We start from the raw sequence: 23,647 nt of genomic DNA, 5'->3' as shown, positions 1-23,647 counted from the left end.
CCACTGGCCAGGGGTGTGTCTGTGCCCCTGCACAGTAAGGGTAGTTTATGTTCAGTATCCTCATCTCAGAAGAACAACATCTACCCTAAAAATAACAGGTTGGGTCCGAACTAGTTGCAAATCAGTGTCACTCCGTCCAAGTCAATGCAACTGCACCCGTTTGCACAGTTGCTTATCTGGCCCAAGATATCACAATGAATCTGTGACTGCTTAGGACTACCCAGATGTTATTCCTCTGCGTAGCACTGACCAAATCCTCATGCCACCAAAGCACAGACCTCTAACACTTGCAAGGAAGGTGAAACTCCATTTGCTGTCTGGACCTATGGTATGTAGCAGAACAGTCCTGATTCCACCCAGCAGAGGGCAGCATTACACATCGGTAGGACTCTGCTGGTTCCATCGTGATTATTGACACTATACGCTTTCACTTAATCAAACTACTGATAACACGCACTGCAGAGATAAGAAAAATATCCCATCACAGAGGATAAGTAAGTGGGCCAAGAGCCAGCCGCTGATTTGCAGAACCGGAGCGAAGTTGTTGAGGTAACTAAAATTGTAAAAGTCATCCGAGCAAAACGATACCATTCAGATGATGCTGTTACTTATTGAGGCAAATGCAGATAGGAGTCACTTGGCATATCAAAGATGAATGCATAACGTATGGAATGCTTGGAGTTCAGAGATCAACTTAAGAGTATATTCTCAAGGACTTAGAGAAGGTGACTCCAGATAGCATCTATGGGTTAGCCACATAATCTTTGTTCATAAAGATAACAGAATATGTCTAATCCCTTTAGGATTCTACGCCCCATTCTAGCAGCGGCGGGTTATTTTGTGGCTGCAGGTTTTTTTCCTGACGTCATTGGGCTTTCCAGACATGGACATATCCTATTAATTATCCAATAGGGAGACTTTATTACCAGGGAGTAACTAACACACTTTACAATCTGAATCACAAAAGAACAGAGCTGAACAGTGTGTCCTGTCAGACCTGGTTTATCTGTATGGCTGTGCACTGGAAAGGCCTAAATGGTAACTAATCTAATCCCATTTATATGCTTAGCCTTTGCCAGCCAGAAATATTTGCCAGTAACAGAAGATCTGAGCAGTGGCAATTGGTCAAAAGAATCTGCATATCTCAGAGGGCATTCAAACCCCTGCCAGGACTGGTTTATTCATGAAACCCTTCTTTTCCATTACTCTTAACCAGCCATGTATAAAGGCTTTCCTTGGTTACAGCCCAGATTTACTGCCTAGACCCCAGCTGAGGACTGGAAGGACAGAGACAGGTTTTTTTCAACCTTACTCATAGTTTTGCACTATCTAAAATCCACAAAACACATTCTAATGGCCTAAAAATTGGTAGGTTAGGTCTAGGGACATGGTAGAATCTTTCAGCCAAGTGATGCAGTCAAGGGGGTTCCGATAGGATAGTATTTTCAGTGACCACAAATAGAAAAGACTAGAACAGCTCTTCCAAAATATGATATTCTCCTAAGCACATGCTGGTCCAGTATTAACTCAGAGCAAACAACATCGTTTGTGAAATAGCAAAGAGCAATTCATGGATCACATGGTTTTCCTGGGAGGATTTCCATCCTATGTGCTAGCCAGACCTTACCCTTTGTAAAGATCTGACAAGATGACAGCTTATGATGGGTACCAAAACATCTTCCTTAAACTCCCATTGAACCTATATGACTTTAAATGGCTGTTCCCCCATTTCTGCCAGGGCAAAGGAATAGTTGCCAATGCAAGAGTAAGAGCGCTGACACAGAGGCGCTGAATGTGGAATGGAAACAGCATGTTGACATCAACTGGTAACTTACTTCATTTATAAGGACGGTGTACGATGCTCCGAAGTCAAGCAGGCCTAGGTCCAGGGAGAATTCCTTAGTTCCAGTTTTGCATCTTACTTTGTAGCTTGATACAAGGAGAAAGTACAGTATTGACCAGTTAGCTTCATATACAGAGCGTACAGAACACAGCCATTAAATATACTCCTAAAATGGACTAGGGGGTTGAATAGCCTGTAGCTGTAGTCATATAAATCTCCTTGGGCAGCTAGACTTTTTCCTATTGCTTTGAGTTCCCCTCCTTTTAGGACCACTTCATGGATATTGATTAAATTCATCTTATGGTACATTGAATTCCTGGCATTTTTTAATGATTTCTGCTTCCACCTGGCACTGATCTCCTTATTTCCTAGGTTAATTTTTTTCCAAATTAAGTCCCGTTCCTCCAACATTTGTGGACCAGACAGTTCCAAAGGACCCAGTGAGTCTTCAGCTCTCTTAAGAAAATGAGCTCTCCTCCTCCCCTATCTAGTTGCCCATTTGCTTTCAAAAGTACAAGATTTGCGTATTTCAGCAATAACATTCTTGGGCAGGGGCGCTTAGGAGGGGGAAGTTGTGCAAACTTTTTTGAACCTTACAGGTGCCAGAGTGATGGGCACCCCAAAAATATCAGGATATTTAGTTCAGACAGTGTTGCCAGGCCTGAAGTCCAGCAGAGACAGGCTGAAATACCAGCATGGCATCTCCCACCCAGGTTCCAACACTACCTGGTGTAGACCCTGAATGGCTACAGTGCCGTGACCTCAGTGCTGATTATAGCTTGAACCCCACAGAGAATCATGCTTGTTATCGTTGCTCTGGCTGGGGCATGATGCAGGGCTCTCCCGTCTTCCCGTTCCTCTCCCTACAGCTCCCCTACCTCCATCAAATCACACGCTGTTTCCAGACATCTTGCCCTTTCGCTCCCCCTACATTGCCCAGATGACACAGAATAAGAATCTGGGGCAAGTGGGAGAAAGTCACACAATGTCTTTTTCACACATTCCAAGGGGTTTGCACAACCCCTCAGCTTCACTTTACCTGCACCTGATAATACCTAAAATAAGATACGGGGTCAAACTGTCATGTCTTCACTCGGGTAATGGAAGTCCTAATTATTTTAGAATTTGCCCCCTCACTGTATCTTGTCCCAAGCAGTAACAACCCTGGAGAGAGCGCTAGTCTTGGCATTGACCAGATGGTGAATGAATCAGACTCTGGATCTCACAAAGGGACCTTGGTCTGCTGGACACCTTGTGGAGTAACCGCACCACTTCCCTCTGCATCTAAACAAACGGGACAAGGTTCTGGTTCTGCTCTCCACTTGGCCAATGCTTCTGTTCTTACACACGTAGTGAGCAAATGGCGAGATAGTGGGTAAAGGACCTTTGTGTTAGCCCGAGAAAAGCCCCTCCCCACCAGACCGAAAGGACTTTAGATGTAGCCCAGTTAAGGAATCTTACTTTCCCCTCTCTACGGTTGTGTAATGTGAAACACTGTAGTTCTTTGTCACACTGATGATCTGCTCTGTGTCAAAGGTGACATTGACATCTTGGTCCAAAGCATTAATGAATCTGCAAAGAAGCCATATTTTATTATGGTGTCATATGAATCCAGAGAAATACAGCAGTAGATATTTTACATGAGCTACTCATTCTCTCCTAATGCGCTTTAGCTCTTAATTGTTGTGGCCTGCCAGATGCTTTTAAGCCTGCGCTATTGCCCACCTGTTCATTCTACAATGACTGTTTCCCACTCTCATACAATTTAACCCCTTATTTTCCCCAGAGTGGTTTGTTACCGCACCCCCTTTCTGCCCTATGACTCAGGTGTTGGAACTTGCAAACAATCTCTGCTGAGACACTTTCATAGACTGACAGGCACGTCTGCTTCGAGAGGAAGGAGATTTGTCTTCTTCCAAGGAAACAAGGCCTTATCTGCACTAGAAAGGGTTTACCAGTGCAGCTGTACTGCCAAGCCCTCCACATAGACATGTGGTTCGTGCTGGCAGTGCATTTGTCTGGATAGTGTATACCAATTTGGAGAGAAATACATTATACTGGCCATGTTTTTGCCAGTGTAATGGGATAGCTGTGTTTTTGCCTGCATTTCTATGAGAGTCACAAACAGAGTTCCCTGTAAGCTATGTGCTTGTGCAGCTGTTCAAGAGAAATTTGAATGCCACCCAGCTGATTAGCAGAGTGCCCACAGCTGGGTTTTCTATAGGTGGAGCACATTCGCACATGCCTTGGTGCACATAAAATTTATTCTGCCCATCGATGGAAAAGATTACAGGGAACATTGGCCTGGAGTGTGATTGTTTTCTCCCACACTCCTAACAGAAATAATTATTATGGAAAACAATTAAGTACAAACCAGGCCTAACCATTAGAGCTGGTTAAAAAAAAAGTTTAAACAAAAAATGGCTTTTTCAGCTACATGGAATTTTCCATAGCAAGGTCCGTTTCAATATAATATTTAGGAGTGTTCATCAAAAAAACAATGTTATTTCAGCTGCCAAAAACTGAACAATTTTAGGTGGCCAGGAGAAAATTTTCAGTAAAAGCAAAGATGTTTGCCTAATTTGTTGAAATTTTGCTGTTTTCAAGTTGCCAAAAACTGGGGCAGGGAAAACATAAAGGCTACGTCTAGACTACATCCCTTTTTCAGAAAAGGGATGTAAATTAGACGTATCGCAATTGCTAATGAAGCGGGGATTTAAATCTCCCGCGCTTCATTAGCATAAAAATGGCTGCCACTCTTTTCAGCATGGAGCCCTGCCGGAGAAAAGCGCCAGTCTAGACGCTGATCTTGCGGAAAATAAAACCTTTTCCGAAAGATTCCTTATCCCTTATTTCAAACCAAATTTTTTTTCAAAATGTTGAGGGATTTCACTGAAGATAAAATTCAATGAAAATGAAAAGATTTGTGTTTTGTTAGAATTTTCTCCAGGAAAATGATAATTTAAAAAAACCTTCCTCGTTAGCTCTGTTAAGAATATTTTCCTGTGATGTTCAAACTCTACTGACACTCCCACAGAGTTGTTTCAAAAGTGCTACTCGAGTCAGCTAACTCACAAGGCAACAACTAACACTCTCTGTCCGGAGACTGTGTGGGGCCGCAGCCAGAAGGGGCGGGGTGGGGGCAGCCAGCCTCAGCACTGCCCAGAGCAGGCTGCACCCCACATCTTCCAGGCAGCCCTGAGAGTCCTGGGCAGGTAATTTAAAGAGTCTGGGCTCTGACTGCACCTGCTCTGGACACAGGAGGAAGGAAGTGGAAGAAAAGAGGTTGCAGCCAGGACAGATCAGCACGTGACAGATTCTCAATATGCTATAAGGTACTGAACCAATCTGATGGATCTAAATTAAACCCTACTGAATGAGGATCAGCACTTTTGGAGTACACAACATTATAAATGCAGTTGTGAAGATGTTGATGTGACACTGTATGTACCTACTGCAGTATGGAGGTGGGGAGGTTAATGAACTTCCTCTGTTATCAACATGTGGAGGTCACCCCCGTGGGGGGAAATGCACATACTTGTTCCAACTGGATTTATTTTGGATAAATAACCCTGGGCCTTCTTCCTGATCCAGCCCATGGATAGGCCCATAGGCCCATGGAGGGGAGGACTGGGAAGACTTGACCAACTAGGTTTCATAACACTGCGTGCTTGTTCTGATCTGAAGCTCCTACGACCTTGTAATCACAAGGCTGCCCCTTAGGCGAGGTATGAAAAGACCATCCTTGGCAGAGCTTAGGTGAGAGCTGAGGTGAACTCTATGAAGCTTATTAATCTGAGTGTGGGTTCATTCATGGTTTTCTCTGCGCTGCTGTCACCCGAAGAACGAAGTCCGTTGACATAGAAGGAGCCGGGTGGTGACTGATATCCATAGCAATGCTACTGCTCTCTGTCTCTGAAGGGAAGGCAAGCAGATGTCCCAGGGTATTTGTCTGTCCTAGGAATACCTCGGTCAGAAGGGAGAGAGGTGCGTGTCTCCCCCTCAAGACAGGCAATAGCTGGGGAGCTGGAAGCCGAGCATGGGTGCCCTAGCCAATACCACTGAGATGAAAAGCCTTCAACTGTGATGTCTGCAGAACTCCACAGGGAGCACTGAAGCAAGGGGAAAAGCCAGGTTAACTGTGTGCCAGGGGGCAAAGCTGAGTAGGGGAACTCTAGGCAGCCTCCCATTAACCTCAGTGCCAGTACAGAACCCATTCTTGGGGGCCTGATTTGCTGCTGCCCCACACCTTGTGTAATCCCTTACACCTGAGCAACATGGAAGGTCAAACTCCACCACTGCATGGAATGGAGAATTCTGGGTTGATAGCTGTGGACGCCCACTTGGGTTAATCACTGCACAAGGTGCAGGAGAGGGAAGAGTCAGGGTCCAGAGGGGTTGGGGTGAATGATCATCATGAGCTGAGCAATTTCCAGAGCAGCAGTGACAGGACCTGTGAGCTCATGCAACCTCCCAGCACTCACTCCCTGGTGCTATCAGGTCAGGTGCAATTGTGGGGGAAAGTGTCCTCCTCCTTCAGAGCAACAAGAAAGCAGTTTGGGGGTTGTTTGGGTTTTTTTGGGAGGGGGTCATCTGAATGCTGAACTTCTTAGGTGGTAACTGCTAATAATACCTGAGTCTGCAAGGCAAGTTTGATGAGAATTTATGGCTCATTGGGGACTGAGCCAAAGCAGCTGACCCCTAAAGACTCTTTTTACTTGGGAATATTGATTGGATTCAAACTCGGGCTGAGGAGGGCATCCAAGTTACATTATCTCCAAACCCAGTTAGACAGAACCAAAAACACAACCCAAAAGCAATTCCCACCTGACAGCTGACAGCCCCTTGGCTGGTTTTGTTGCCATGTCTGCAATCTAGAAATAAATCAGATAAAGAATTACTATTGCTGCCTTTCAAAGGAGGAGAAGGAGCAGAAATCAGGGGAATTAGGAATTTGATCCAAAGTCCACTGAAGCTTTGAATCAGGCCCTAGGCATGGGATCTTGGCCCTACTGAAGTCAATGACCAAATTCCTGTTGACTCCAATGGGAACAGGATTCATAGGTTTTAAGGCTAGAAGGGACTATTAGATCAACTATGGGATCTTTCAAAAAAGGGTTTTTTCCCCCCCGAAAGAACCACGTCTAGACAGCGCTTTCACTTTTCAATCATAGAATCACAGAATACTAGGACTGGAAGGGACCTCGAGAGGTCTTCGAGTCCAGTCCTCTGCCTTCATGGCAGGACCAAATACTATCTAGACCATCCCGGATACACATTTATCTAACCTACTCTTAAATATCTCCAGAGATGGGGATTCCACAACCTCCCTGGGCAATTTATTCCAATGTTTGACTACCCTGACAATTAGGAACTTTTTCCTAATGTCCAGCCTAAACCTCCCTCACTGCAGTTTAAGCCCATGCTGCAGTTTAAGGGTTTTGAAAACCCCTTTTTCGAAAAAGCGCTCGGACGCCATTATGCTAATGAAGAGTGGGATATTTAAATCCCCACTTCATTCGCACTTTCTATTTGCCTAATTTACATCCCTCTTTCAACAGAGGGATGTAGTTTAGACATACCCCTAGTCTGACCTCCTGGTAGCACAGGCCATAGAATTTCACCCGATTACCCCAGTATTGAGCTCACAACTTATATTTGACACAAGCTTATCTTCCAGAAAGGCATCCAGTCTAGATTTGAAGATACCAAGAGGTGGCTACCCCATCACTTCCTTGGGCGGTTTCTTCCAGTGGCTAATCACCCTCTCTGGGAAAAGTCTATGCCTTCTTTTTAATTCAGATTAGTCTGGCTTTAACTTCTCACCACTGGTTCTTGTTACGTCTTTCTCCACTAGATTAAAGAGCCCTTTAGTACCCAGTGTTTTCTCCCCGTGATGGCGCTTATGCACCATAATCCAGCCACCTCTGCATCTTCATTTGGATATGTGAAAGGTTGAACTCTTTAAGGTTTTCACACTAAGGCATTTTCTTCAGCCCTCGAGTCATTATTGTAACCCTTCAGTTAATCATCATTTTATGATCCCCATAAGCAGCTGCTTGATAGGACCCCCAAAGGGGCATAAGGAGGGCACACAAATATGCCCTGGAGATGAGAATCAAAGCAGCAGCTCTAAGATTAAGCATATTGGCTCTTTTTATTTGAGGGGGGCCAATTGTGTGCTCAGGGCTGGAAAAGACAGGGGGAAAACACAGTCCCTACTCAAAGCAGTAATAAAACTGTATGGACAGATCCTCAACCAGCATAGCTCCATTGATGTTTCAGGGACATTGATGTCAATAGAGCTATGCCAATTTACAGCAGCCAAAGATGTGGCATGTATTAGGGATGTGAAAGTGTTAACGTGTACACAGTTAATCCATCATCAGTTAACCTTCATGGTTACACGCAGCCTCTCCCTCTCCCCCCTCCCTGCCCCTGCGGGCCAAACAGCTCTGTGGGAGCCGCTTTCCCCCACATGAAATTTTCAGCGGTTACATGTTTATCTAAATAAATGCATTTTAACATCCCTAGCCTATGCCATGCATAAGGTGATCAGAATACAGGTTTACCTCAAAGAAATACAAACCTTTTACATTCACCCCCTCCCCCCACCAAACACACACACAATTTTAGTGCTAGATTAGACTGAGTTTTTGAGGGCAAGAACCTTATCTTCTGACAAGTCTATAAAAGGCCAACCACTGTTTTGGTGCTGTATGATTATCTATACATAATAAATGGTCACAACGGAGAATAAACACGTGTATAATAAATAATTACAGCATTTATTTCAGTGGTGGATTCATAGGACTTAAAGAAATCAATTTGATCTGATGCTGTTATCTATATAGTTGAGGGGCTCCAAAGGTGGGAGAACAGAAAGTTTCTCCCGGCTGGCTCTCCCAAGGAAAGCCCTATGGGCCTGTGTCAACAATGGGCAAAGCCAGCAGCATGTAAGGACACTGAGGCTATGTCTACACTCGCGTCTTCTTGCGCGAGTAATATGCAAATGAGGCTAAGCGTGGAATATCGCCGAGCCTCATTTGCATAACTAATGAGCTGCCATTTTTGCGGAAGAGGTTCTTGTGCAAGACGGAGCTGTCTACACTGCCCCGTCTTGCACAAGAAAAAGCCTCTTGCGCAATGCCATTACACCTATTACTTGAGAGGAAGAACGGCATTGCGCAAAAGGGTTTTTCTTGTGCAAAAAGGGGCAGTGTAGACAGCTCCGTCTTGTGCAAGAACCTCTTCTCCAAAAATGGCGGCTCATTAGTTATGCAAATGAGGCTCGGCGATATTCCACGCTTAGCCTCATTTGCATATTACTCGCGCAAGAAGACGCGAGTATAGACATAGCCTGAGATGTGTCCTGCTCTCAGTGCCAGCAGTTCAGTTCCGCGGACATCACAGAATTTAGCCTGTGATAAAGCCGGCCCAGTGCCTGCAGCTTGAATGAGAGTATAAGGTGGACCCCAGGCTTAAGAAAAATAAACATCTTCTGAAGTGCGAAATTTGCATCTGTCCCTCCTGTATTGGAGGCAGCTGAACTGGATGGGGAAATGATGATCTCTGACTTTAAACCCTGCCCCCAGAGTTCTGTCTGGGTCATAAGCTCAAAGGAACAGTCAGCTTTTCCTAGCTGCTCCCATGTTTCTCTTTATGGCTGCCCTGATGTCTCCAGGATCAAGGCAGAGTAGGGCTTGCAGCCAAGGAGCCAAGCCGGCCCTAAAATTTACACGTGATGCTGAGAAGCACTGAACCCTGTCCTGTTCAGAGCTGCTCTCAAAGCTCTTCTGAGCACAGGCTTGCAAGCCAACACAGTACTTCATCATTCTTTTAAGGGAGACGATGACAAGAGATCTGTGTTGCCAACTCTTGGGATTTTATCACAAGCCTCGTGGCCAGTGTTCCCTGTAAGAGATTCAAATATGCCCCGCTGATTAGCAGAGCATCCACAGCGCCCAAAGCCAGCAGTGGGTCTTTCTGCTGATGGTGCACATCCGCACATGTCTGAGTGCACAATTTATTCCTCACATGGATAGAAAAAAATTAGAGGGAACATTGCTTGTGGTGCTTTTCATAAAGGCCCAGCTTCTTGAATCAAGAGATCTCATATGAGTTGCAGGTTTGGGGATGGAGGGCTTAAAGCAAGTTTCTAGTCTTTATGCTTGTGGGGAAAAGCTTGAGAAAGGGACCCAGATGCAGCTCAAAGGCTCCACAACCCCAAAAGACCATGAGAATTAACTTCAGAGGCAAACTGATTGTTTTACAAACAAATCTGGATTTTTAAAGCCACTGTTGTGATTTGGGGGAAGGGGGTTAATGCGCTGCTTTCAAATGCATGGGGGCTGGCAACACCGGAGTGAGAAGACTGAGGACTCCTAGGAAGAAGTGTAGTTCTACACAAGGCCCGATTCTGATCACATTTACCCTAAGGTCAAATCTGGAGTAACTCCATTCAGTTCAACAGAGTTTCTTTGGCTTTATGTCGGTGATCAGAATCTGACCCTAAATTAAGCTCCAAAGCCATTGCATCAATTCCCAAAACTGCAGAGAGACACTAGCTTAATTGTTTGTTCAGTTCAATTAAAACTAATGGGCCTTCTGTGTGGGTTTAGTAAAGACTTGTAATAACCAGGCTACTAACATTCCATTGATGTTTTTATTTGGTGCCTGCTCAAGAGTCTCTTTTTAACGTCACTGCTGTATAGAAGCTCAGACTCTCGGCTTCCTTATCTTCTCCGGTCAGTGGCCCAGCAGGCACCATCGTGCTCCCTTGCTGCAGCATTCGCCAGTTTAAACAATGCCCAGCCACACACATGCCATAAAATCTGCTAGTCCCTCTGCAGATTTCATGCTGCTCACTGAGAAGTCAAGTTAACAGCATCTGAGAGCAATCAGACTCTGCAACTGCATCTGAGCGAGTGAATTAATGAACCCGTCACCTCGTCCCATCATCTCAGCCATTGCATTAACACTGTATTTACTCTTCACTTACTAAATGGGTCGTTAGGCTTCCCTCTGACTTGTGGACAAGTAAGCTGTATACGGACTTTTCCTTCACGGGGTGGCTAAAAATGGACTGTAATCCTGGGGAGGACTGCAGCTCAAAGATAAGGCTTTGTTGTGTTTCAGTCAATGTTAATTTGGAATACTCAGCAGGGTCCTGCGAAGAGAAAAACAGGCGGTTACATATTTTCTACATGAGAGAAGAGATCAAGATCTTCTTGGGGAACGGCAATCCCATTCCGACTTCCAGGAAAGTTGTAGAGGCCGATTGATGGGGGCTGGTATAGTAAGGTTATCAGCAAGCATCTCAGCCTTCTTGGTAACTGGCCTGTGTTGACCTATGTGCTTGGTAGTAGCCTGTTCAGAGCGATTCACTGCCCAGACCTTATTCTCTCTGCTCACTGCTACTGCAGGACAGATCTTCCCCTGGATTTGTTGCGCCACTCAACAAGCTCTCTAGTTACAAAGAAATTATGGGTCGTCAGTGGCTGATGCATTACCATGCTGAACACCTAACAAAGCCGGTGCCCAATGCACTTGAGATCCTGCAAGGAGAGAGCGCTAAGCTGCCAGGATCAAGTTTAAATAACCTGTCTCCCTTCCCTTTCTTTTATTCTTTCTGGGTAAATACATGTAAATTCCAAAATCCATATCCCAGAAGTGACATTTTATTTACATCTAAGCAATGAGAGAGACAAACTGAATATGAGGTTGTTTTTTTCCTTCTGCACATGTTTATCCCAGGACAATTATCCTTTATTCCTAATTATAGGTGAATGCAATTAGCCATCTGTTCATCTTCTGCTTCAATGCAACTCAGAAAATCTCTGTTTAAATTTTGCCACCGATGACACAGTGTTCTGTCTCTAGAAGGTGGCTCTGTGCTTCTCTTTCCAGGCAGGGCTGACTCAGAGAGTGCAAGATAACAGATTTCAGAGTCTCAAAAAACATATGGGAGTGTGAATGCTTCCTCTTTCATGTGGGAGCCGCAGGGACTGCCTGCCGAGATGACTCCTGAACTTTCAGTGCATTACGAAGTCCATGTACGATGAATGCAATTTAGGAGAATACAAATTTGGGCTAATATATGCTGCATACATTATTTGAGGTGCCATTACTCACCTACTGCCACTGTATCAGGGCTTCTTCTAGGCCTTTGACATCAGTGGAAAGAATCTTTTTGGTTTCAACTGACTTTGCCTCAGACCCTAACTGCCAAAATATATTCTTACCTGAAAGGCCTCCACGGGCTGCTGAAATAGGTCTTGGCCTTGGATTTTCACTTGAACTTTCTCATTTGCCAAATTCAGGACTTGAATTAAACTTTCTTTTGGTTCAAGTGGGGGCATTGCAGTTTCCTGATGAAAACAAAATGCTCTGTAAGTGCTTAGTTGTGTCCTTTATTATAGCTGCTTAATACCGCCCAACGTATAGCTTCTCTCTGCCACGACAACGGTGTCAGGTTGCCAGTTCCCCGTCCTCTCCTCGAGACAAGTTGGACTTTGAGACAGTTGATTATAACCCTAATTTAGGAAAAGTTGACTTGGTAGGAACTGTTTGTACAAGAACTCCTCCTAAACGGTAAGAGCAAAGGCCACCAAATTTGGCAGGAGCTTCCTCTTCTCCTAACTTAAAGCACGGGCAGGGTTTGGTTGTGCAAGACCAACCGGAAGCCCTGGGAAAAGGACAGTTTTCCATAATGCGCAAAGGGAGGGGCTGCTGTTCGAGGGACATGACATGAGAGTGGCCACTGGGGGCGCAGCGAGTCCTCAGGGGAAAGCCATCCTACTGGGTGGCCACTGGGGACAGCCACACCACCAAGGGAGTGGCCCTGGCTCTGCCATTTTGCCTGCCACCAGAAAAGGGTAAGTGGGGCTTCCTGCCCAGGAGATAGCTCTTGCTGCCTCCCCCTCTCCCCTACCCTGGGAGGGGTCAGTGGGGAGAGAGAGCCCCCACCGACCCAGGAGGGGCTAGGGGAAGGGAGACAGCCCCTGTCAGCTTGGGAGGGACCAGGGGAAGGGGGAGAGAGCTCTTACTGGCACCAGTAAGGAGCATACCTGCTGACATTTTTTTAATAGGCCTGCAGAGTGAATGGAAGAGATTTCATTAATAAAAATGTAATGTAAAATGTGTAATACCAGCCCTTAAGGACCTGGGCAACACCGGGTAAGTCTGCTAGTCGGAAATAATTTGCGAGAACACACTTTTCAGAAACCTCCATCTGGCAGACATTATTTGCAGATCTAAAGCAAATCAGCACAGTCTGTTTTTAACTAGCACACCCTACTTTTCGGTGACTGCAAAGAACGCTGTCATGGCCGGGGTTGGTTCTGATTTTTTGGTCCGATGTTTAAATCAGATCTCTCTGACAGAGATGTGAATGACAAAACCACCTATGGAGTCTGTTCTTCACACAAGGGTGCAATTCCTCATTGGGAAATAACCACACACTGGGACTGATGCTCAGACAGAACTCTCATTGATTTCAGTGACAGGGTTTTGCCTTTGTCTAAGCAAGGGGTACAGAATGGGGAGGGAAAATAAACCCTCAAAATCTCATTTCAGCAAGTGCTTTGAATGGCTTTATGAGAGGAGCAATAAATCAAAGTCCAGGTCTATGGGTCATAACAAGTTAGGGGTTACTCCATGATCAAAAACATCTCGAGGGTTGAGTCTTTTATCAGCCTCAGTGGAAATGTTTAAAAATGAATTTCTTATTAATTTTGTATAAAAAAGATCAACCTGTGTCTGCAAAGTACCAGCCACACACAGCCTAGAAACAACTAATAGTTGTATGACAAACATACAGAAATTGACAAACATACAGCCATTGGGGAGGGGGAGAAAAACCAACAGAAAATAGGACAGCCTTATCAGTTACAGATGACTGTAACTAAATAAGCCTGAGTACATTCAAACCCATTTTTATTGAAAGAATTATCCATTCAAACAAATCTAAACCGAATGTAATCATGAGGAAATGAACAAAAACATCTCTACCTAAACACAGGTAGGTTAAAACAACAAAAGATAGGAAATGTTACCTATTTGGAAATAGCCACTAGTGTTAATTAGATGTTTATAAAGCACTTTGATGATAGAAAGCCCTATATACTATACTCCAATACAGATGATTGGTACTTCAGAATAGCAAAGATTAAAAGGAGGGAGAAACAGACAAGGTGATAAGTTATTAAAAGTGTTACAGTGTTTGTATATGAATCCATATCCAAACAATGCAAACAGCCCACAGGCATATGTTAATGAAGGAAATCAAGCTGTATAATGCGTTGCGAAGAGTATTCTCCAATGGACATTAATAAAATAGGCCTACAGAAGCTATGTATCTATGTGGATTTGTGGGTATCTTCGCATGTGCAACTGCTTCATACTTACATTTACTTTGACTTCTACAACGGCTGCTGCTGCAAACGCCAGAGCTGCAAGGAGCATACCTGCTGACATTTTTTTAATAGGCCTGCAGAGAGAATGGAAGAGATTTCATTAATAAAAATGTAATGTAAAATGTGTAATACCATCCCTCCTAGTTAAAGATATTCCAAAGTCGTGTATTAAACTGTCGAAACAGGTGGCATTGTGGATGATGTGCTATTGAAATTGGCAATCATGTTATTTCAAACTATTCTAATATACAGTACAAGGCCAGCACTGAAGCCAATTAAAATTGATATGCCATAAAAAACCTCTTTGCTTGCAGGTTTCATATTATTTAGTTCCTCGCTCTTCTAGTGGGAATAGATTTTGGCATTATGTTAACTTGTAATGTTGGAAGAAGCACCACAAATGATCTATCTTCAAGTCCTTTTGAGGAAAGAGAAAAATGTAGCAGGCTCTTTAGCTGCAGACTTCAAGAACAAAAATATAGTTTGCCTCATCAAAACTTCCAACCATTTGCATCATCTGTGCTGTTATTGCTCATGCAAACACATTTAGAATCTGATTCAGACCTGGCTTGCTGTACTTTGTGTAAACTGAAAGTAACTTCCCCAGCGTCACAGAAGTTCTGCTGACGTGACCAGTTAAAGTGAGATCTGAAGTCAGGTCCAGGCTGAATATTTAAATTGGTGCAAGTCTCAAACCAAGCCAACTCTGGACACTTAGCCTTTTCAATATCCAAACGTGGCTCTATATCCAAATAACGCACAGGGTCCTAGAATGTTGGGCTGTTGGAATTCCAGTGATGGAGTCAAATTCTCAAGTTGGAGCCTGTCTCTCAGGTAAGTGAATCTGGATAACAAAAAACACTTGCTGACTCTTTATGCTATTGTAAAAGATTAACCCATTTTGGTCCTGATCCTGCGTTAGGCTCTAGCAATGCAGACCTCTGCAGCCTGGTGGAATCCTTTTGGGACCTTGCACAATGCAGGGCAGGTACTAGCAGATGTTAGTGCAAGACAAGGTATTGGTTTGTCAAGACCCATGTCTTGGGAAGGGAAAGTGAGTTTCACTCCGATTTAATAGGATTCTTGTTAGCGACAATAGGACACTAAGATGGAGCAGGGTCCGGAGCATGGGCCTTTCTACCCTCTGTTTGTGGCATGACATTTAATCCGCATGTCAATTAAGGACTCGGGGATAGAGTGGCTGAAGAACCTGTTATAATGTGGCTTCCAGGGTAAGGCCCTTTGAGGCTGGGCAGAGGAGCGCTGCTCCAAGGTGCACGCCAGAGGACATCGTGTCTCAGGAAGGCAAAATGCTTCCTACCACTCTGAGGTGCATCTGGGGGTGTGAGGCTGTGACACCGCTTGGCAAGTGGGCACGGCTTCTAGCCCTCTCTGTACGTTGCCACACAAGCTGCTTGCTCACTCAGGGCCGGATCCAAGGGCCACCGAAGTTTGTGGAAGAGTCCTGAACACACGGACTGCCAATGAGGTTAGCTCCCTTCCTCCCTGGAAGGGCCGAAGTGGGGAAAGCCTCCATCAGGCCCTAAAACAGGAGGGTGATTGTGCAGAGTTGGGCAAGAGATTGCAACGAGGAGATCTGGGATGAAATGAAGAAAGGGAGAGATGAGACTGACTGCCAGGGAAAATTCACTGTCAGTGAGTTCTGCCAGCACCTGAGACACTCTGCCAAGACTCAGGGAATCCCCATTACATGAGACATTTACACTGGACTAGACAAAGCTCAGTTGGGAGCAATCTGCACCCTCAGTAAGGAACCACCCCTAGTACGGAGCAGGAAGAGCCAACTTAAATGGTCTTTTCCCTCTCTAACGTCCCTGGACTAGCTGCCAAATGCTCCAGGACAGAGGCTAAGTTAGAAGCAAGAATAGGTACGCAATGAATGGAAGCTCATATATCTCATCGGCTCAGATACATTTATTTTTCAAGGGGTAAAAAAAGCTGCGAAGGAATACAAAGCTGGCTGTGTGCACTGCCCCCAATACTCACGTGAAGTTAAATCTGCACTTTCTGATCAGGGGGTAGACGACAAAATCGAAAATGGGAATGAAGATCAAAATCAGGAGTGGGTTCAAGAACTGCAACACCAACGAATGGGCAAGATTAGGCAATACAAAGTGACTTACAGTAATTAAACCCATAACACTGAACTGATGCCATTATAGGAATGACACAAGCCCCCATCACTCAAAACCCCCCTCAGCAATGTAATTGTACTTTGCACTTCAATAGCTTGATCGATTTAAGGTTCACACAGACATGAATATATTCATCCTTACAACACCCCAGGAGATGAGCCCAGCGTTCCAGATGGGGAAGCTGAGGCAGAACATTTTTATGTGCGCAAGGAAACATGCTGATCACAGAGATGGGGGGGGATTTCCAAAGGTTCAGAGCTCTGTTTAGGGAATCGCCCCCAACATTCAGCTGCTTAATCAGCAATGCTGCAAAAATTTTGGCTTTTCAATATTAGGCTAAAAAACCTCAAGAAGAGAGAGACTTTGTGAAATTTCCAACACAGCCTGCTTCCCATCTGCTCAGAAGTCTCCTAGGAGCAGCTGCTCTTCTGGAAAGAGAGAGGACTTGGAATTTCTTTGAAGTAGCTCAGTCACTCCTAGAGAGCCCACAAGTGCTGTAATCGGCTTAAAACTTCCCCTTTCTGGCAGGGAGGAGTGAGAATGTATGGCTGCTGCAGAGATGCTGAGTGCAGCCAAGGGATCAGGGGAAAGGAGATGTGGCTTGTGCCTTTTTTTAGGTGGGGATTGTTGGGGGCTAGTCCCACCATCAGTGCTTGTTGGAGCAGCTCAGGGACCCAATAGGACCTTGGCTGCAAAGCCCCTGAGGAACCATTATGATGAGGCAGCGAAGAGAGAAAAGCCAGGGCCCCACATCTCACCCCCAATCCACGCCCTTGACACACTGTCTGCATTTGAGGTGGGGAGTAGCCGCTCTCCACTGGTTAGCAAAACCTTCTGTGCTCACCCACATTATGCCAGCATAACACGGCTGCAGCACAATCATTTGGTCTTGCCTCAGAGCAGGAGGCTGGACTTGATGACCTCTTGAGGCCCCTTCCAGCCCGACATTCCTGTGACTCTATGAATTCCCGCTGAAGTGCCTTGTTTCACAGGAACTCAGCAAAATTCACCTGACAGGGCAGGAAATCCCCCCACAGAGCTAAGGGGAGATTGAAGGCCAGAGAACTAAGTTTCACCAAATTCATAGCAAATTACGGAGTTGATCCTGCACCACTAAAGTCAATAGGAATGTTGCATTGTCTTTTAGTGAGAGCAGGACTTGACCGTGTGGGTGCATCTACACTGCACCCATAGCTCGAAATAAGCTACATACTTTGAGCTATGCATTGTGTAGCTTATTTTGAGTCAATTTCAAAATAGCTTATTTCAAAATTTAGTGCTGTCTACACAGCACTTCTTTTGAAATAAATCACTATTCCGAAACGTCCCTTCCTCCTCGTGGAATGAGGTTTGCAGGAACGTCAGAATAGCAAGCCCGTTATATTTAGAAATAACGGGTGCATTTAAAAGATGTGGAATAGCTATTTCGGGACACCCCTGGTATCCTGAAATAGCGCTGCAGCATAGACGTAGCCTGAGTGAAATATGAATAAAAAAGACAGGACATTTACGAGGACCATGCTTCTTTTACCTGCATTTGGTCTGGCTGAAAGACTACACCTCCCTGAAATATACAGACATTCAAACTGATTAGTAAACACAACACAACACCATGTTTATTGAGAGCAACTAAGCCAACAGCCCATAACGCAGCCCTGGGTAGCTGAACTGGCTTTGAGTGCTTTCCCTTTTTGCTTGAACGCTGGATGCTTTGTTCTCCCTGATATTTCTCTTCTCAGGAAGTGGTTTGAACTGAATCCTTTTACAGAAGGGACATGAAGCCCTGGATGGCAGGCAACTGTGTGAGAGCCAATCCCTAGAAGCTGTTTGATAACGGTGGAAGCTAATGCCCCTATAGTTCTAAACTTGGTAGGGAAGGAAGAATGGACATTTTGGAATCCAGATTTAAATTCAAATGTTGAGCTTCCCCCCATCATCCATAATGGAATGAACCAAAATGGCAGACAGCAGACTCTGAGAGAGTTAAAATTGCTGTGCACACAGTTACAAAGCTAACTATCCTGTAGCAGGGAAATGCCCCCTCCTCCCATCAGTTTGTAGACGGTGTGCTAATCTGTCATTAAAAAATAAGAGCCGACGCGTATTTCAACTCACACAGGAATAGATATGACTTTCCTTTCTCTTATTAGTGCTCTCTCCTTACTGAAGGAGAATGCTTGACTGGGGGACCAAGGGAGTTATTACACAGAGTAATGCTAAGAAAGCCTTACAAAGGCAGTTTCCCCTTGAGGTGCACAGAGGAAGTGGGACAGATTGATATACAATCCAAAAATCCATAGGAACTGTTGGGACAAAAAGTGCTGAACCGTTTTGTTTTCAACCAGAGAATGTTTAGTAATCACTGTTGATTCTTATCTGGTTCATTAATGTATCATTAAACACACGCTTACAGAAACACATACTACAATGTTCCTAGTTACCAGTCGCAAGGGCCGCGTGAACTTTCATTGACTTTCCTTTCTGGGAGGGAGGACTAAAATACCATGTTGAAATCTTTTCATGCTTCACTTGGATTAATTACCCTAACTAGTGACAATTGCCATGGGCCCAGTGTTCGAAAGGCTCACACTTTGGAGTTTAAACGAAACATCCACCAAGGAAACAGGCATTTGCAAGCCCTAGTACTGATATGTGTGTCTGCCTCTAAGATCTGGATGGCCTATTGAGACACGTGCATGGCTTAATTTGTGCCATCTTGCTTAGGATAAGTCCCAGCACCTCGAGGTTTAGCAGTTCATAAGCCCTCTGGGCTTGCTCCATCAATTACGAAAGTAAAAATGGTGTGACCCCGGCACCTCTAGCCTTACAAATTAAGCACAGCACGGACATCTGTAAATGGGGGCCTGTCGATAAAATCCTGACCCAGACGGTTGACATGCATTTATACCTGGCTGCACACTCTTCCATTTGCAAGTCATGTCTTCATAGGACTTTCTGGATATGAACTAACTTATCCTCATGACAGCCCCATGTTTTACACCTGAGGGAGAGAAGTCAGTGACTTGCCCATGGTCACAGAGCTAGAACTCAGGTAGTCCCAGCTCCCAGAGCTGGGCTTAGTCCACTAGGCATCACTTCTTTCCATATGTTCATGAGCATCATGAATCCTGATCTGTACACCTACAGCTTTTTTTCCCCTAATCTATAAGGGTATGTCTACACTAGCTCATTAATTCGAGCTAGGTAGGCAAATGAGGCGACCGGAGTTGCATGAAGCCCAGGATTTAAATATCCCGGGCTTTATTTGTATGTTCCCATCCGGTCGCCATGTTGAAATTTCACTCGCCCGAACTCACTGCTGCGCGGCTACACGCGGCAGTGAAACGTTAATTCGAACTAAGTCCTTAGTTCGAATTAACTGTTACTTCTTGTGGAATGAGGAGTAACAGTTAGTTCGAACTAAGTCCTTAGTCGTAAGGACTTAGTTTAAATTAACTGTTACTCCGCACGGCAGTGAGTTCGGGCTAGTGAAATTTCAAAATGGCGACCGGATGGGACCATACAAATAAAGCCCGGGATATTTGAATCCCAGGCTTCATTTGCAACTCTGGTCGCCTCATTAGCTCGAATTAATGAGCTAGTGTAGACATTCTCTCAAAGTGTGACTCTTATGAGGTTGCAAAGCCGCTGGCTTAACTGTTGTGAACAATTAATTACAAAAAGCCAAGGTTATGACCAGTTTTACTATCCTAATCATCTTAAGTACTTACGAAGTCTGCATTCATTCTAGTGGCTTGCAGAGTCCATCTAGATCCCTAAGGACAAAAGAGGCCATTGTAAGTACCCTGGTGTGCTCTGCGGGATGGGAGAATAAGGAAACAGAGGAAAAAGTGAAAGCTGGAAGGGCCTTACTTCTCTTCCTCTTCCTTCACTCATTCTCCCAGTATCTTTTTTGCTTGTTTCTCCCATCTCTGCTTCCCTTCTCCCTCCACCCCCTTTTTCTTCTGTTTTAGGCCCGGCACCTTCTTTCCACCCGCGTCTGGCACCCACCCTATCCTAGAAACCATGCTGGAGATTGAAGGCCAGATGACCCTGAATGGCAGCTGCTGCCTCATGAAGCCAAGCAGATATCTGTTGGGGAGATGAGACTGCCAAAGCCCTCAGTGCGCTGTGATTTGCATGGAGTTACTGTAGCTTTACACTGGCATGACCAAGATCAGAACCGGCTCCCACACAATGTCTGTACTTTGTTATACTCTACCTGCTGGTCGAAGAGGGCCCAGAACATTGGCAGCGGGATGAACAGGAAGAGAACTCGTGTCACCATTTTAATCTCATTGATCAGTTGCTTCTGTGAAGAGGAAACAGGTGGAAAGACAAAATGGAGGTGGAACAACTAACAACAATTTCAGTCCCCCGTGCATGACGGTCCCTAATTAACGCCGAGTAAGGGTGTGGTAAAGCTTTATCAGACATGCTACTCCGACAATTTGCAATACAGAGAGCCTAGAGTTTAGGGCTGACCACATTCTACTTGCGGAAAACTGAACACCCTTGCCCCACGACAGCTCTACCCCTCCTCCAAGCTCCGCTCTTTGCCCCACACTTTTTGAGGTCCTGCCCTCACTCACGTCTCCCCTTCCCCCCCTCTGATTGCTGTCCCCACCCCCACACACTTTCATTGGGCTGGCTAAGAGAGCTGGTGTGTGGGGTTCAGCTGAGGGTGCGGATTCTGGAGTGGGGCTGCGGATGAGGGATTTGGGGTGCAGAAGAGTGCTCTGGACTGGGACCACAGGGTTCAGAGGGTGGAGAGAGAGCAAGGCTGGGGCGGGGCTAAGATGCAGGGGCAGCTCACGAGACAGGTTCCAGTCAGTGCTTACTTCAAGCAGTTCCTGACACCATTCCCTCGCTGGCTCCTACATGGAAGGGTGGCCAAGAAGGTCTGTGCACTGCTTCCTCCACCGGCGCCTCCTCTACAGTTCCCATTGGCCATGGTTCCCAGCCAATAGGAGTGGCGAGGGTGACACTTGGGGTAGGGGAAGTGTGCAGAGCTCCATAGCTTCCCCTATGCTAGCTTCCCATTGCACATGCACAGATGTAGACCCTGTCCTGCTCCTAAGGCATCTGAGATTAGGAGGGCAAGTACTAAAGAGAGGCTGGCAGGAGAGACAATCAGATATATACGTATTTACATACAGAAGCCTTGAAGACCCTGCATCATGCTGGTCATGGATTTTTTAGCACTGCCTGTGTTTTACCGCTTGACGTTCGCTAATGGACAGAGACTTGTGAATATTTGTGTAAGGGGAAACTCTGCTGTGCTGGTGATTGCTCACTCACCGGCACGCAGCTTGACACAAGGTGTCCCTGTTACAGCCGAGGAACCTGAGACACCACACAGCCCGAGCCAGGTCACTGAATTAATTAAGGATTACAGAACCGGATACTCAGCCACTTCCAGGTAAGGCAGGGGTGGTGGATTTACCTGAATTTACCACTGTACATGGCTAAGGACTCCGTAATATGTCAGCTGTCCCTGACCAGCACCTCCACTGCCTTCCTGGCCGCAGCGCTGCCTGCCTGCTGGCAGCCCCGCTGACCAGCACCTCTCCCTCCGTCACCGCACCTCCTGCTTAGGGGCGCCGGAACAAGCTGTATAGTGCGGGTGCTAGAGCCATTGAAGCAAAGTGTACACTCTGTATATGATGGAAACCACTTCACGTCTGGGGGCGCAGCAGCACCCCCTGCACCCTGGTTCAGCTCCTGTGCTTCTACCCATCTCAATCATCTGTTTCATGGCCTGCAGGAGTCTCTGGGAGGGGGGAAGAGCGAGGCCATGGCAGGCTCGGGGAAGGGGTGGAGTGGGGGCAGAGCCTGGGGTAGAACTGAGGGTTGAGCAGTGAGCACCCTGCCTGGCACTTTGGAAAGTCAGTGCCTGTAGCTGCAGCCCCGAGTTGGCCCCTATGCCAGGAGCCGCGAAAAGCTCCGTGTGCCCCCAGAGGCACAGCTTGGCCACCCCCGATGTACGTCGTCACTTACTGAGTATTTTTCGGATGCCCAGTCCAGCCAGTGCTCTCTCCTGGGGATCTGTTTGGAGCGGTTTTTCAGCCGGTTTGTAACAGCAAACTAGTGGGAAGGAGAAACGAGTAATGGGTGTAACTTAGGGGTATGTCAACCAGTCAGACCACCACCCTTCTCCCATCTTTCATCCCCCTGTCCACAGAGAATTCCCAGCTCAAAACTCCCCTCAACATTCTCAGTCCTCCATAGTACGGACTCCACAGCCACCCAAAACAATGCAACCGTGTTTTCTTTGTTCTCTGCCTTTCTGTTCCGAGGGGCAGCTGCCTTTTTTGCCAGGCATATTACACAGGAGACACACACTGTGTCTCTCTCTTTCTCTTTCCCATAGAGACTTTCCTTGCTTTGCTGTTCGTCTAAATCAAATGGATGTGGTTGTCCTTTGCGTGTGGAAACACAGCACATGAAATCCCTCAATATTTTTCTCACCTCAAAATCTACCTCATCTTCCTATGCCCCTTTTCTTCACCTTCCTGCTTACTCCAGCCCCAGATCTGCCCTTCACTTAGTACTACACATTTGGGTATTATTGATCTTCATATCCTGCAGCCAGCCCTCTGGCTCTCCCACCAAATGACCCTCTGGATCCCTTCCTTTTTTTGAACATCATTGAATTTTTTTTCTCCCTGATCTCTTTACTTTGGGACCTGACCTAGGAGCCTCTAAGCCCTGATTTACACTAGGGAGTTATTTTGAAATAATGCCCCCCCCCTTATTTAAAAATCATAAGCGGAGTGTCTACAGTACCAATAACGGGCCGGTTATTTCGAAATCTGTACTCCTGCTTTCCTGGGGGAATAAGCTTATTTTGAAGTAGTTATTTCGGGAGCTATTATTTTGAAATAAGTTATTTTGAAATAATTTCCTAGTGTAGACATGCCCTCTTATCTCCAGAGAGCTGCTCTCAACTGAAGTCAGTGGAAGCTGAGGTATTGCAGGGTAGACTCTTTATGATTCTGCTTCTCTCAGGGAAGCCTCGCCTGATGATTAAGAGAACTGGTGTATCTCTCCAAGGCAAATGTGACCCCAGCCTCCCAGATCATTTCCTACTTGTTTTAAGACCAGTCTCAGGAAAAATCTCCTTATTTGAAATTCACTTAGCTCCACTGCATTTATTTTTCTTTTTTAGAAAGCACACTCTGATTTGACCCTTGGCACAAGGGGATAAATGCCTCATTATTTACAGCAAC

At 45.6% G+C, this 23,647-nt stretch overlaps 1 protein-coding gene across 4 annotated transcripts in view; it reads right to left on the bottom strand.

The window, feature by feature from the left end:
- SLC15A2 (solute carrier family 15 member 2) overlaps positions 1-23,647 on the bottom strand; it is a 139,318-nt gene that overhangs the window by 7,292 nt on the left and 108,379 nt on the right. For all 4 annotated transcript variants that reach the window (XM_075933107.1, XM_006137688.4, XM_006137687.4 and 1 more), the window contains 11 exons: positions 22,416-22,502; positions 20,638-20,727; positions 20,147-20,191; positions 17,947-17,979; positions 16,267-16,355; positions 14,252-14,333; positions 12,088-12,213; positions 10,845-11,012; positions 6,671-6,717; positions 3,305-3,415; positions 1,836-1,929 (listed from right to left, as the gene is read on the bottom strand). In XM_075933107.1, the coding sequence (XP_075789222.1) occupies positions 1,836-1,929; positions 3,305-3,415; positions 6,671-6,717; positions 10,845-11,012; positions 12,088-12,213; positions 14,252-14,333; positions 16,267-16,355; positions 17,947-17,979; positions 20,147-20,191; positions 20,638-20,727; positions 22,416-22,502 (972 nt within the window). The remainder of the gene's footprint in view (positions 1-1,835; positions 1,930-3,304; positions 3,416-6,670; positions 6,718-10,844; positions 11,013-12,087; positions 12,214-14,251; positions 14,334-16,266; positions 16,356-17,946; positions 17,980-20,146; positions 20,192-20,637; positions 20,728-22,415; positions 22,503-23,647) is intronic.

Source organism: Pelodiscus sinensis, chromosome 7, assembly GCF_049634645.1.
Source record: "Pelodiscus sinensis isolate JC-2024 chromosome 7, ASM4963464v1, whole genome shotgun sequence".
NCBI lineage: Eukaryota > Metazoa > Chordata > Testudines > Trionychidae > Pelodiscus > Pelodiscus sinensis.
Note: the sequence above shows the minus strand (reverse complement) of the source record. Positions and strands in the feature narration are given on the sequence as shown.